The 13,590-nt window shown below is 42.7% G+C and overlaps 1 protein-coding gene and 1 pseudogene across 1 annotated transcript in view; one reads left to right on the top strand and one right to left on the bottom strand.

Annotated features, from left to right (window-relative positions):
- The window catches only part of LOC139312396 (PDZ and LIM domain protein 7-like), a 58,113-nt gene that overhangs the window by 6,341 nt on the left and 38,182 nt on the right, over window positions 1-13,590 (top strand). The window contains exon 2 of the mRNA XM_070937145.1: window positions 1,660-1,766. Within this exon, the coding sequence (XP_070793246.1) occupies window positions 1,662-1,766 (105 nt within the window). The 5' untranslated portion in view covers window positions 1,660-1,661. The remainder of the gene's footprint in view (window positions 1-1,659; window positions 1,767-13,590) is intronic.
- On the bottom strand, window positions 4,788-4,880 carry LOC139313548 (U6 spliceosomal RNA; annotated as a pseudogene).

The following is a 13,590-nucleotide window of genomic DNA, read 5'->3' as shown; positions in this document are numbered from 1 at the left end:
CAAGGTCCCTCTCACAGTTACTGTTTTTGAGCCAGGTTTTGCCTAATCTATACTTGTATCTTTAGTTTTTCCTACCTAAATAAGTGTAAAACCTTGCTTTTCTCCACTTTAAATCTATAAATAAATAAATTTAATACATTTATTTATGTATAGGAAGTTGGTTGTCAGTAAAAACAGTGTTTGGATCAATCGATCGATCACACTTTCTCAACTATGGCAATTTCAAAATACATGGATTTCAACTTCCAGAATTTCCTAGCCTGCTGCTGGCTGGGGAATTCTGAGAGTTAAAGTCCACATATTTTCAAACTGTCAAGGTTGAGAAACAGTGCTGTAGAATTGGAGGTGCTTTTGAAGCCTATTTTGATAGGGGAGATAGGAAGTTGGCTTAAACTCGATAGATTTGAGGTATGCAAGGAAAAACAGTCATACTGAATTAAATAGATTGAAGCATTAGGTCTTTACATAACTCTTCCATTTTCAGCTTTAGGGACACCTGCATTATTAGAGGCAAAATTTCCCCGAATTAGGGTTTTTAAAAATACTTCTTGTTGATAAATTTAACCCATGCATTTAAAAAACTGAATGGAACAAGGAGTTGGCAGATTTCCATTTTGCCTAAACAGTGGGAACATATTTACTGAAAATTTCAGTAGATCTTAGATCTTTCACCCTGATTAGGCCCCATTACAAAAGAACAGTGTTGTTGGAGATGCCATGAGAAAAATAGATTTTTGTACCATCCTAAAATTGCTATGTTCTGACAAAGTATCACTCCGCATACTAAGTTGAGTTTGAGGCAGGTTGAGACAGGTTAAGATAGTTTGGTTATCAGTACTCTTTTGAACTATATACTTATTGCATGGACCTTTCTGATTGCTAAAAGTCTTGCCTTTTCACATTGGAAGGAATCATTTATGGCCCCAATTATTGAATGGATTGAAGACATGAATTGGAATTATGAAGTTGCATAGATACAGTAGTTCTAATGAAATACGATAATCATGTACTGTATATAATCATGTAAATGCATGTAGAAGTCCTTGAATATATATAATGCTATTTTGTTGTTTTCTTTTTTATTGTTTTCCTTCTCTATTCTGTTTAATTAAATAAATGCATGTAAAACCTGTTTTTTTTAAGAAAAGAAAAGAAGTCAGTCTCCCATTTGTACTTGTCCAGGAGTAAATTTAGTGCCTAGGTATGTGGAAGCCTTATTTATCCAACTACTCCGGGTACTTAATAACACCTAAGCAAAATTGATGAGAATATAAAACTAGCCCATCCAAACACCATGTAAATTGGCTCCAAATATCTGAAGCTCTGGTGTATCAAGGCTATTGGAAATACAACTCAATAGAGAAGTACCTTGGCTTCTATTAACAGGCTTTCAATATGTTTTTGGACAAAGAAAACTTGTGGACATTTTCTGTAAAGAAGTGGGTGGGGAATGAAACTAGCTCTGGAGCAAATGGAAGAAGTTTAATAGTGCAGCAATTGGGCAATGTTGTTTGCATAAAATAGCAAAATTCTAAGATCTTGCTCTGCAGCATGCCATCATTCGCTCACCTTTTGGCACCACTCCTCTTCTGCATGCCTGATGTTACTTGTTTCTACTGTTTTGGGTAACTATTAAGTTAATATTTTCTAACCCCTTAGAAATGAGTGACATGGACTCATACAAGGTTCTTCTGGATGGACCAGCACCATGGGGGTTCAGACTGCAAGGTGGCAAGGACTTCAATATGCCACTCTCCATTTCCAGGGTAAGTAGTATCATCTGAAGTCTCGTTAACGGAAGTGTTGTATTCTTCATTCCTCTTCTCTCTACCATGCACACTGGAGGATATTGAGACATTGCGATTGCTGTGTTACTTCATCATTTTGGTTGCAAACATTTAAGTTAAAATGTTCACAGCAAGTTGTGGGCTTGTGTTTCATTCGCCAAGCCAAGTGAGGCCCTTCCCTCAGGAAACTGCCAGTTTGGATTGCTCCCATGATGTAATGAGAAGGACCTCAGCATTTAGGCTGTTACTTGATATCAGGCTCTTGGAGCTCCCACACACTATTTTTGAATCTGTGGCAATAGCTCTTGCCATGTGGCTAGGTGGAGATAGCAGCACAGGAAGGGATTGTGGTAATATGAATACACACATGCCTGCAGTTCCAAATGTGTTGGCAAGATGTGTAATTTAGTTGATCCAGAGGGCAGCAGTTTCGGTTTGACACATTACTGGCAGCTGATGTTTGTTGGTACCTAATCAATCTTGTTTCTTTCCAGCTGTTAGGTTTGGGCTTTTTTTAGGTTCCCTTTTGCAAATTCAGGAGGTTTCCCACTTAGGCAAAATAAGACTGAGTTTTGTAGCAGGATAAGAATAAGATGCACAGATCTTTTTGGAGATTACTCACTCTAAGCTCAGTCTCTGCATCTCCAAAATGAAATATATAAGAGCTGCCCTCACTTTCCCTGATCTTTTTTTTTTTTTTTTGACACATTCTACAGGAAAGCCTAGAGATTAACTCTCCTGCTGGAGAGACTATGGGCAGAAAAGCCACAAGACAGTACAAATAAGGTTTTAATAACTTGGCACTCTCTGGCATTTATTTTATTGGTTATTTATACTAATCCTTTCTGCTTATATAAGCTCCCAAGCAGATAGACTGGGACTCTAGCTCTCAATATTACCAATCATCATGGCAAACTTTTCTGAGCTGCAAATGGGATTTGAGATTACAAAGAACCATGTTTTGGGAATGTTCAATTCAAATACCGATACAGCTGTAATTCGGCAAAACAGCATTAAGATGAATACTTTTTAAAGGCTTCTCATGCCTTACTCAGGAATCACAACTGTCTCTTTATAAGGCCATAATGGATGCATGAAGGGCCAGATTGATATTGGGATTAAAAACCAAGCGATGATGAGTTCTAGTCCTGCTTTAGGCACAAAGCCAGCTGGGTGACTTTGGGCAAATCAGTCTCTCTGTGTACTGAGAAGAAAGCAAAGACCAACCCTTTCTGATAAATTTCACTAAGAAAACTAATGGGTTTGTCTGTGTACCTTCTGGGACTGACATCCTCCAACCAAAACAAACAAACAAACAAACAAACTAAGAAACCTATGAAGACATTTCAGCCACAAAGTGCCACGAACTCTACTTTATTGTTAAGATTAGTGAACAGCTGCCCCTTAGGATCCACAGGCATTTTCTCAGTATTTCCTATTGTTCATTATTAAGTGTACCTTGGGCTTGCTTTCTGGGCTTGGAGGGCCATCTTTCTGTCGCCCAGTGTGGATTATTCTTGACCTGAAAGTGCCTCTTGGGGTTGATTTGGCTGCTTACAAAGCTGTCACTAGATGGCTTGCAGACAGTTTCCCCCCCTCTCCTTGGAATTGCCTTATAAGCCTAGGAATGCTGAATGCAGCCACTGCTGACGCCTGCAGCCCTTTGGCAAAGCAGAAGGTTTCTTTATGAGCTAGAAGCCCTCAGGGCTGGAGAAGGGCACCACGAAGTCTCCCAGAGCTAGGCACCTCCTCCCCGTGCAAACCCGCTCCTAAATTCTTTTTTTGTACACCTCTCACCCTCCAGAGCACCACTCTCTTTCCAGTTCGGTTTGTCTGGGGCAGTCCTGTTTTTATTCTCTGCTTGGCCATCTGGGGGTGGGGGGGAATGAGATCTGCTTTCCTGCTAGGAGGTTTTCTGCTGAAACAGCCCCAGCTATTCCCACTCCCTCCCTCTCTCCTTTTGGAAAAAGATTTCTCTTGGCTCACAGCCAGCTATTAACAAAGCCCCAGCCTAGACAGGGTAGAGCCGTTCTGTGGCGAGACCCCAGCTAGTGCCTCCCACAAACATACCAGACAAGAATTGCAGCCCCTCTCCTTGGCCCTAACATGCCACAGCAGCCCATCCCTTTTGCAAGCGAGGTGGGCCCTTCCTTAGTGGTCAGGCCTTGGGAAAAGTTTCCTTCCTATGCTGTGGCATGTTCCTTCCTATGTTGTGGCTCACTGCATTTGCCAGCAGGCATCGCGGCTAAGAATAGTCAATATCCCTCCCTCCCTCCCTCCCTCCCTCCCTCCCTCCCTTCCTTCCTTCCTTCCTTCCTTCCTTCCTTCCTTCCTTCCTTCCTTCCTTCCCCTACCGTTGGGCAAAGGCAGATGGCTACCACTGACCTGTACTCTGGCAGAGTACTATTGTCTATTTTGGCAAGCTTCAGAGGGAATATGGTGCAAAGATTCATTGCTGATTCTGGCACTGTTACATATTTCCACTAGAGTTGCCTCATTTTACTTTTGTCCTTCCAAAATCAATGTGTTCATTTTTCAGTATATGCTTTCCTCTTCTTGGTTAAAAAAATGTTAATTTCCTTTTCTGCTTAATAAATGCTGGGAAACTTCCGGAAGGAGATGGTCAGATATGTTGATTATGACGTATCAGGAATGATTAAGCTAGGATTTGTTTCTGTTAAAAATTAATAAGGCATTTAATGCGGTGGAAAAATGCTGAAGATGCCTTTCAGTCCAGCTGGATACTCTATGACTACATGGACCAGGTTGAGGAAAGGGGCAATAGAACTATTCAAAGACTGGAGGTGAAACTTGTTGCTTTCTAATGGAAACTGAATTGCAATTCTCAGCCAGTGTGACTTTAGTGAGGACTTTGGGAGTTGTAATTCAGTAAAACCTTTGTTTCATAAAACTCAGAGGGTATGTGAGAACTTGGAGTTTTATGACACTAGGAACAAAATAACATGCTCCCTTGCCACTATTCTATACTTTTGTCTCTTTAAAAAAAAGGGGGGCCTTCATCCATGTGCAGGAGCCATGCTAATTGTCCCTATATCATAACAATTTTAGTATATGGGCTGCTGAAGCAAACACACTGCAGATTTACCTCTTGATTAGAGAGGCTGGAAAAAATTATCTTTAACCAGCTTCTGGGTCTAAAAGAGTTTGAAAACCCCTGATCTTGATGGCTGTAGTACCCCAATTATGATACGAGTAAAAACATAGGGCAGAGGACAGTGTGAAACATTGATGGGTTCTAACCGGTGTGACCACCGGTTCTCTTCACGCACGCGCTTTGCGCACGATTGCCAAACTTGCGCTCTGCACAAGCGCATTAGGTTTCCACCAGCTGAGGTGCGGCAATCCACTCTGCCGCGCCTATCAGCTGGGCTAAAAAAAAAAGAAATAAAGATAGGAATAACGCGGGGGCAGCTGGGAGGGCCCAACTCCTAGTCAAAGAGAACCGGTTCGGTGACGTCACATTATCACCACTACCGGCTCGCCTGAACCGGGCCGAACCGGGAGCAACCCACCACTGGTGTGAAACCGCTGGACACAAAATGCAGAAACTTCTAGCATGGAAAATAAATAGTGGAGTGCATCTCCCATTCAAATATTAGTAAAAAATTTGTGAGATATTGAACATACCAGTGGTGGGTTTCTACCAGTTCGCCCCGGTTCGGGTGAACTGGTAGTGGCGGTGGTGGGAGGCTCCACCCACCCGCCTGGACATCATCACGGACGCTCTGTGCACATGCGCGCTCCTGGTTTTGAACCGGTAGCGAAGGTAAGTGGAACCCACTACTGGAACATACCCTTAGTCACGTGTGCAGGAATGCCTGATTACCATATTTAGAGTTTTCAATAGATGTGATCACATAGAAGATTTTATAGTCTAAATCTAGAGAATAGCAGATGTATTATTCTAAAATAAAACAGAATGGCAACAGCTAAATTGTATATTATATAGACAGCAGGTGGGGAATATCTAAACCCCCAAATGGCTATTCCAGGATATGGTTCATATATTGTTCAGCTTGATTGATGAATAATAATAATAAAAATAATAATAATAATAATAATAATAATAATAATAATAATAATAATAATAATAATAATAATAATAATAATTTTATTTCTATACCGCCCTTCTCCCGAAGGACTCAGGGCGGTGTACAGCCTATTTAAAAACACAAAAAACACAACAACAATTTAAAATTTAAAATCATTAAATAATTAGGCTCCAATTAAAATCCCAGAAATTTAAAATACCCCAATTTAAAACGTTATGTTAATAGCCCTGCCTGGCGGAACAACAGGGTCTTCAGAGCGCAGCGAAACACCCGGAGGTCGGAAATCTTTCGTATTTCCAGGGGCAGTTCATTCCACAGGGCTGGAGCTCCCACAGAGAAGGCCCTCCCCCTGGGTGTCGCCAGCCGACATAACTTGGCTGATGGCACCCGGAGGAGACCCTCTCTGTGGGAGCGGACTGGTCGGTGGGAGGCTATTGGTGGCAGAAGTCGGTCTCGAAGGTACCCGGGTCCTATGCCATGGAGCGCTTTAAAGGTGGTAACCAACACCTTGAATCGCACCCGGAAGACCACTGGGAGCCAGTGCAGCTCGCGCAGGAGGGGTGTCACGTGGGCGCAACGAGTTGCACCCATAACCACCCGCGCGGCCGCATTCTGGACCAGTTGGAGCCTCTGAGTGCTCTTCAAGGGGAGCCCCATGTAGAGAGCATTACAATAGTCCAACCGGGAGGTGACAAGGGCGTGAGTGACCGTGCGCAAGGCGTCCCGATCCAGAAAGGGCTGCAACTGGCGAATCAGGCGAACCTGATAAAAGGCCCCCCTGGCCACGGCCGTCATATGCTCTTCTAAAGACAGCCGTGCGTCCAGGAGGACACCCAGATTGCGAGCCCTCTCTGTGGGGGGCAAAGATAGTCAGCGATGGCACCTGCTGACTATATCGGGGTGCCGGAAGCCACAGCCACTCGGTCTTGGAGGGGTTGAGTCTGAGCCTGTTCCTCCCCATCCAGGCCCGCACGGCCTCCAGGCAGCGGGACATCACATCAAGGGCATCGTTGGGGTGGTCTGGGGTGGAGATGTACAGCTGAGTATCGTCAGCGTACAGATGACACTTCACCCCGAAACCACGGATGATCTCACCCAGCGGCTTCACATAAATGTTGAACAGGAGAGGCAAGAGGACCGACCCTTGTGGCACTCCCCATGCGAGATGCCTCGAGGTCGACCTCTGTCCCCCTGCCAACACAAACTGCGAGCGGTCGGAGAGGAAGGAGGAGAACCACCGCAAAACGGTGCCCCCTATTCCTAACCCCCTCAACCGCTGCAGCATGATACCATGATCGATGGTATCAAAAGCCGCCGAGAGGTCTAATAAGACTAGGACAGAGGAGCAGCCCCTGTCCCGAGCCCTCCAGAGATCATCCACCAACGCGACCAATGCCGTTTCAGTGCTGTACCCCTGCCTGAAGCCCGACTGGTACGGGTCTAGATAGATAGCTTCATCCAGGTGCCGGGGAAGTTGTCGTGCCACCACGCTCTCAACAACCTTCGCCACAAAACGAAGGTTGGAGACTGGACGATAGTTGGCTAATTCAGCCGGGTCCAGGGAAGGCTTCTTGAGGAGGGGCCTCACTACCGCCTCTTTCAAGGCGGCAGGAAAGGCACCCTCACTCAGAGAAGCACTTATAATCCCCTGGAGCCAGCCTCGTGTAACCTCCCGGGAGGCCAGCACCAACCAGGAGGGACACGGGTCCAATAAACACGTGGCGGCACTAATCTTACCCAGAACCCTGTCCACATCCTCGGGAGTCACAGGATCAAACTCCTCCCAGGTAACATTCTCAAGACCTGCCCTCGTCTCCTCCCGTGGACTCATCCAGTCGGAGTCCAAGCCATCCCGAATCCGAGCGACTTTATCGTGCAGGAATTGCACAAAATCCTCAGCACGACCCTGAATGGATGTCATCCTTTTGGTTTGGGAGAATATGAGTTTTAGCTTTCCTGAATCCTGAGCCGTGTTTTAATCCAGGACCCAAAATGTGAAGAGGAATTGACATTTTGCAGCTTCATACCACATATATATATATATTTGTTTCTGGTTTGCTTTCTTACAAATGCTAGCTTAGAGGACACAATGCTTGTGCCTATGGTGGACAGGATATGGGCATTTGGAAGAGGAATTAAAGATGGAAATGTATGGAAAACTGTTCTATTTCTAGGTATAGGAGCCCTCTTTTGGGACTGCTTTCTAAGGTTATGGTTTCTGTAGTGCTTCTTAGGCAGAATGTCCTATTCCAAGATCAGGTGTTCATTCTGGGTTAGATATCTCTATCCTAACGAATGAAGTCTTTTTTCCAGACTGAATAGGTGTTTCTAAATCAGTGTAATGTGGGGAAGGAGGGCACGTACTTTTCACATGTTTTGTCCTTTGCACTCTTAAGAACAATCCTTGAAGATCAGAAAGTTGGTTCAAGTTTAATATGGGAATAATTATCTTTCAGATAATCCAGATCCAGTTCTTAGTAGTTACCCATAAATAACTAGGAAGGCAGTCAATTACTACTGTCTGAAAATGAAGTGAGTTCCCAGAAGACTGCTTTCCCTTTTGGAGTCGTGCTTCTAAGGAATTCTTGGCCCAGGATGACTGAAATGGATTTCTAGAGCCCATCTGTTCTGAGATGGCTTTGTGGAAGAGCAGAGCTTGACTAGCATTTGGGGGGCTTTCTTCCCCTTAGTTCTCAGTTCCCCCTGTCCATAGCTAGTGGTTAAGGGCACAAGGATGAGAAAGAGTAGCTTAATTAAGGCCACTTTAGTGAATGCAGCATCAGGGTGGATAAAAATCGATGATTTAAAAGAAAACAATGGATTTTTTTATTTAAATTGGATTTTTAAAATTTTTATCAAATTTATTTTAATAAAATGCTTTTGGAGTAAAAATCTATCTAAAGATAGTTTTCTATTTAAGATACATTAATAATTTAGTTTATTCAGCATGAAACGGAGCTTAGTTATGTAGCATGAGGCTATATATTCTGCAATATTGGGACTGTCAGTGAGTCAACAGCGGGTCAGAGGAGGAGCTGCTGCAGAACAGAGATGACAGTTGCTCTTTAAAAATTATGATTTACGGTAAATCGAGTTGATTTAAATCAAGCCTTTTTACTAGTGATTTAAATCATGATTTAAATCATGATTTGAATTCAATTGATTTAAATCAAATCCACCCTGATCAATATAGCTGGTACCTTGAATGGAGATGCAGCCAAAAGCAGAAGCAGCTCTCTAACATTTTAGTGTGTGATTCTGCAAAGATGAATGTGGGTCTTTCTTGGAAGAGACAGTTATGTTCTTTAGCATCTCCACCCTATTCTGCTATGTGTGTGGGCTTCTTTCCTGCAAATGTTGGCATACGTATCTAGTAGAGAAAGAAGGGAGAGATGATGGGAGATGCTATTGGAGCAGGCATTCTGTTTCAGATATTATGATTTGTATTTGTATTTGTATTATGTAGGCCACTTCGGCTAACATTTTGTACAGGCTCCCAAGTATAGGCCAGTTCGACAGTTTTAAATTATACTTTAACTAAAGTCATCCTTTCTGCATGAATTAGCTGGTGTCTGATGGGAACTAAAACTGGGCGGTCTGTTCTCTTAACTTGTTCTTTACTTTTAACTCAGACAAAGTCAGGCAGCTGAGTCAGCCTCAAGTCTGGCATTTAGCTAGAGTGAGGAGGAATACACAATGAATTTTTTTAAAAAACCTTTCCTGCTGTAATACACAAGGTTTCTTCTGTTATTCTGTAACATTTAGATAACTGTAGCCTAGTTTGTCAACCTCTTGACCTGTCAAAAGCCTATAAGAGAATAGTTTTGGTGTTCATTTAGTTTTGATTTATAAGCAAACTACAATGCTCAGAGCATGGTATCTTTTTATTTATTTATTTATTATTAAACTTCTAAGGCATCCATCTTGCCGAGGTAACTTTAGGCAGCTTACAGTCATATAATTAAAATATGATATAAAACAATAAATAAACATACCTTTAAAATTCAGTTACATCTTGCCCGAAAACTACAAATAAATACATGGGGATGCTGCCTCTGACCAGTTTCATACTGATATACTGTAGGTGGTTGTATGCAGCAACACCTTAGAAATATAGGCTAGGTTTATTTCTTATTCTATCTCAAAGTGCCTTTTGAGGCCTATGATGGTTTAAGTTTGGACTTGCTCATTGCTCCCTTCTTTTTGTTTAAAAACTGGGTTTCATGTCCTGAGAATCAAATGGTTCCATTACCGAAAGGTCAACTAATATCTTTCTGGATGTTATAACAAGATCAGCTGATCTTGATTGCCATGAATGCTATTCCCATGAATTCTATCCTTAACTACTGCAGTTATCCAGGAAGAAGTAAAGAAACCTACAGCAGCTATAGCAATAGTGGGTTGCCCCCGGTTTGGACCAGTTCGCAAGAACTGGTAGTAAAACCAGTGGGAGGCTCTGCCCACTGACCCGGACGTCATCATAAGTGATCTGCGCATGCGCAGAAGCATGCATGGGCGTGATGCGAACCGGTAGTAAAGGTAAGTAGATGTTCTGCCCCAGCTACGGATCCCAAAGAATGTAGCACACACAAACTCCGAACAAAACTCAGTTTACTTCAAAACTCAGTCTTTTGCAAATGCAGACTGTTAATAAAACATTCTTAACAACCTGCCAGAAATTCCACAGATAAGATAGAGTCTTACTAGAGTTGGCAGAAAGCCCAGAAACCAGGTTTGCAGAGAAAATTCAAACTCAATGATCAGTGAACGAACGGACAAACACACGTTGTTTCCTGCAGCTTTTTACAAGCTGTGTGCAAACTTAAATAGGGTAAGGGAGTGGCCAATTAGCCCCAAGCCTTACTCTCAAGGAGACCTCCTCCTAAGTAACCACGCCTGCCTTTTGGCAGCTCTGCGTGCTTGTGCATTGAGAAGAGGCTCCTCCACTTCATCCTCTTCACTTAAAGGAGCCTTTGGAGGTTCTGAAGGCCCTGGCTGAATCCCTGCCTCTGGCACCACATCTTCTTCAGCCTCCTCGCTGTCCGACTCAAGCACTGGCTGCACAGGCTGCTGGCGCAACACCACACCAGCCTCCTCCTTGTCGGGATCAGCAACAATCCGCGCAGGCCGCTGGCGGGCCACAACAGTAGAACCCACCCCTGAGCTATAGGATTTGCTATAGAGCCCTCTATAAATAAATAGAGAACAGGTTCATTCATTCATTCATTCATTCATTCATTCATTCAAACATAACCAAAAGTCTGTTGAAAAGGATGAAAAGAAAAGGCATGACTGACCAATACAGAAGGAGCATGATTTCTATGTTCTTCATCAGATGGATCTTCTGCATAGATATGATTTCTTTTAGTCTGACGTTAACAGCTATTATACCTGTATCAAGTTCTTAAAGTTTCTGCTATTACCTAGTCCTGAGCAAGAGGCTGAGTTTCTTTTCTGGAAAAACAGAGATTAATAGTTCTGAAGTTTGATGATTGCCAATAAGTCATTTTATGAATTAGAATTCATCATCATCAGAATAGAGCTGGAAGGGACCTTGGAGGTCTTCTAGTCCAACCCCTGGCTCAAGCAGGAGACCATATACCATTTCAGGCAAGTGACTGTCCAGTCTCTTCTTAAAAACCTCCAGTGATGAAGCACCTACAGCTTCCGAGGGCAAGCTGTTCCACTGGTTAATTGTTCTCACTGTTAGGAAGTTTCTCCTTAGTTCCAGGTTGCTTCTCTCCTTGATTAGTTTCCACCCATTGTTTCTTGTCCTGCCTTCTGGTGGTTTGGTAAATAAGTTGACCCCCTCCTCTTTGTGGCAACCTCTCAAATATTGGAATACTGCTATCATGTCACCTCTAATCCTTCTTTTCTCTAGACTAGCCAAACCTAAATCTTGCAACTGTTCTTCATATGTTTTAGTCTCCAGGCCTTTAATCATCTTAGTTGCTCTCCTTAGCACTTTTTCCAAAGTCTCAACATCTTTTTTGTAATGTGGTGACCAAAACTGGATGCAGTATTCCAGGTGTGGCCTTACTAAGGCTTTATAAAGCAGTACTAATACTTCACATGATTTTGATTCTATGCCTCTATTTATACAACTAAGGATTGTATTAGCTTTTTTCGCTGCTGCTGCACACTGTTGGTTCATATTTAAGCGATCGTCCATTAGGACTCCAAAGTCCCTCTCACAGTTACTGTTTTTGAGCCAGGTTTCACCTAATCTGTATTTGTACCTTTGGTTTTTCCTGCCTAAGTGTAAAACCTTGCTTTTCTGAAAACCACATTAAATTTCATGTTGTTGGATAGGGCCCATTGTTCAAGTCTGTCAATATCTTTTTGGATCCTGAGCTTGTCTTCTGGGGTGTTGGCTATTCCTGCCAGTGTCATCTGCAAATTTGATGAGTTCCCCTTCTAGTCCATCATCTAAGTCATTTATGAAGATATTGAAGAGTACTGGGCCTAAGATGGAACCCTGTGGCACCCCACTGCTTACTTCCCTCCATGTAGATGTAGTACTATTAAGGATGGTACCAGGGGTGAAATGCTCCCGGTTTGGACCGGATCACCTGATCCGATAGCGATGGCGGTGGGTAGTTCGGAGAATCGGTAGCAAACATCCCTGGGTCCCCCCATGCCCAGCTGAGCTGCACGATCATCAGAGGCTTTTTAAAAAAAAATTAAAAACATTTTTTCTACAACCTCTTTGGCCGAAAAAATGCTTTTAAAAGTAAAAAAAAAAAGCCTCTGATGATTGTACGGCTCAGCTGGGATTGTCAGAGGCTTTTAAAAGCATTTTTTTCTGCAACCTCTTACGGTTGTAGAAAAAATGCTTTTAAAAGTTAAAAAAAAATGTTGGCCACGTCCACCCAGTCACATTCCCCCCCCCCAAACAAGCCACACCCACAGAACCAGTAGTAACAAATTTTACATTTTACCACTGGATGGTATGGTTTGTCAGCCAGTTACAAATCCATCTGGTGGTGATGCTGTCTATCCCACATTTTTCTAGCTCACCAAGAAGTTTTGAGGCTTCTTACTTTTTAAAAAAAGAAATTATTTGTTGGGCAAATTTCTCTACAGTTTGGCCGGTCTCTTCTTCAGAGATGCTCTTTTATTCCCGATATTAGAACACTGAATAATCAAGACATCTAGCTCATTTTGTCTATGTGGTTAGAACATCCTACTGGATTTGAGAGATGGAAGAAACTATCTTCCAGGAATATGGAGTTTATCATGTGTCTGGTTTCTGTACTGTGGGGTAGATACTAAATAAACATTAACCAATTGCAGTACAGCAGAACCTATTGACTCATTAAATCCTATGTCTTAGAACTTGAGGGTTCATGGAATGTATGACTGTTCTGTGCTACCTGCTTTCTTTAGGTCATTGTGAGCTTGTAACTTTTGCATAGTTCCAGTGTGCAAGTAGAAAGATGTGTGAGTCACACACTGGGCGAGTAGATGAAATATTTTGGTTTCCTTATTGCAGCAATGTGTCAGAGTGGTCTTGCAACTCATGTACAGCTGGAGAAACCCAAGCTTTTTATGTTTGTTCTGATATATGTAGCTTGGCACAACTTGCCAAGGAGTATGAAGCTGGATGAATTCCATTCCTTAAGTTCCTGACTCTGTTCATCATACCAAGTGGTCTGCTTTTTCTTGTGCTTGATGCCTCTCTCCTAGTAGGGAAAATGTGCTATAGTAAGGTTATTTGAAGAATTACC

Source organism: Pituophis catenifer, unplaced genomic scaffold (assembly GCF_029215685.1).
Source record: "Pituophis catenifer annectens isolate HBS135680 unplaced genomic scaffold, rPitCat1.0.hap2 SCAF_2, whole genome shotgun sequence".
Taxonomy (NCBI): Eukaryota; Metazoa; Chordata; class Lepidosauria; order Squamata; family Colubridae; genus Pituophis; species Pituophis catenifer.
This window is presented reverse-complemented; position numbering and strand designations above follow the sequence as displayed.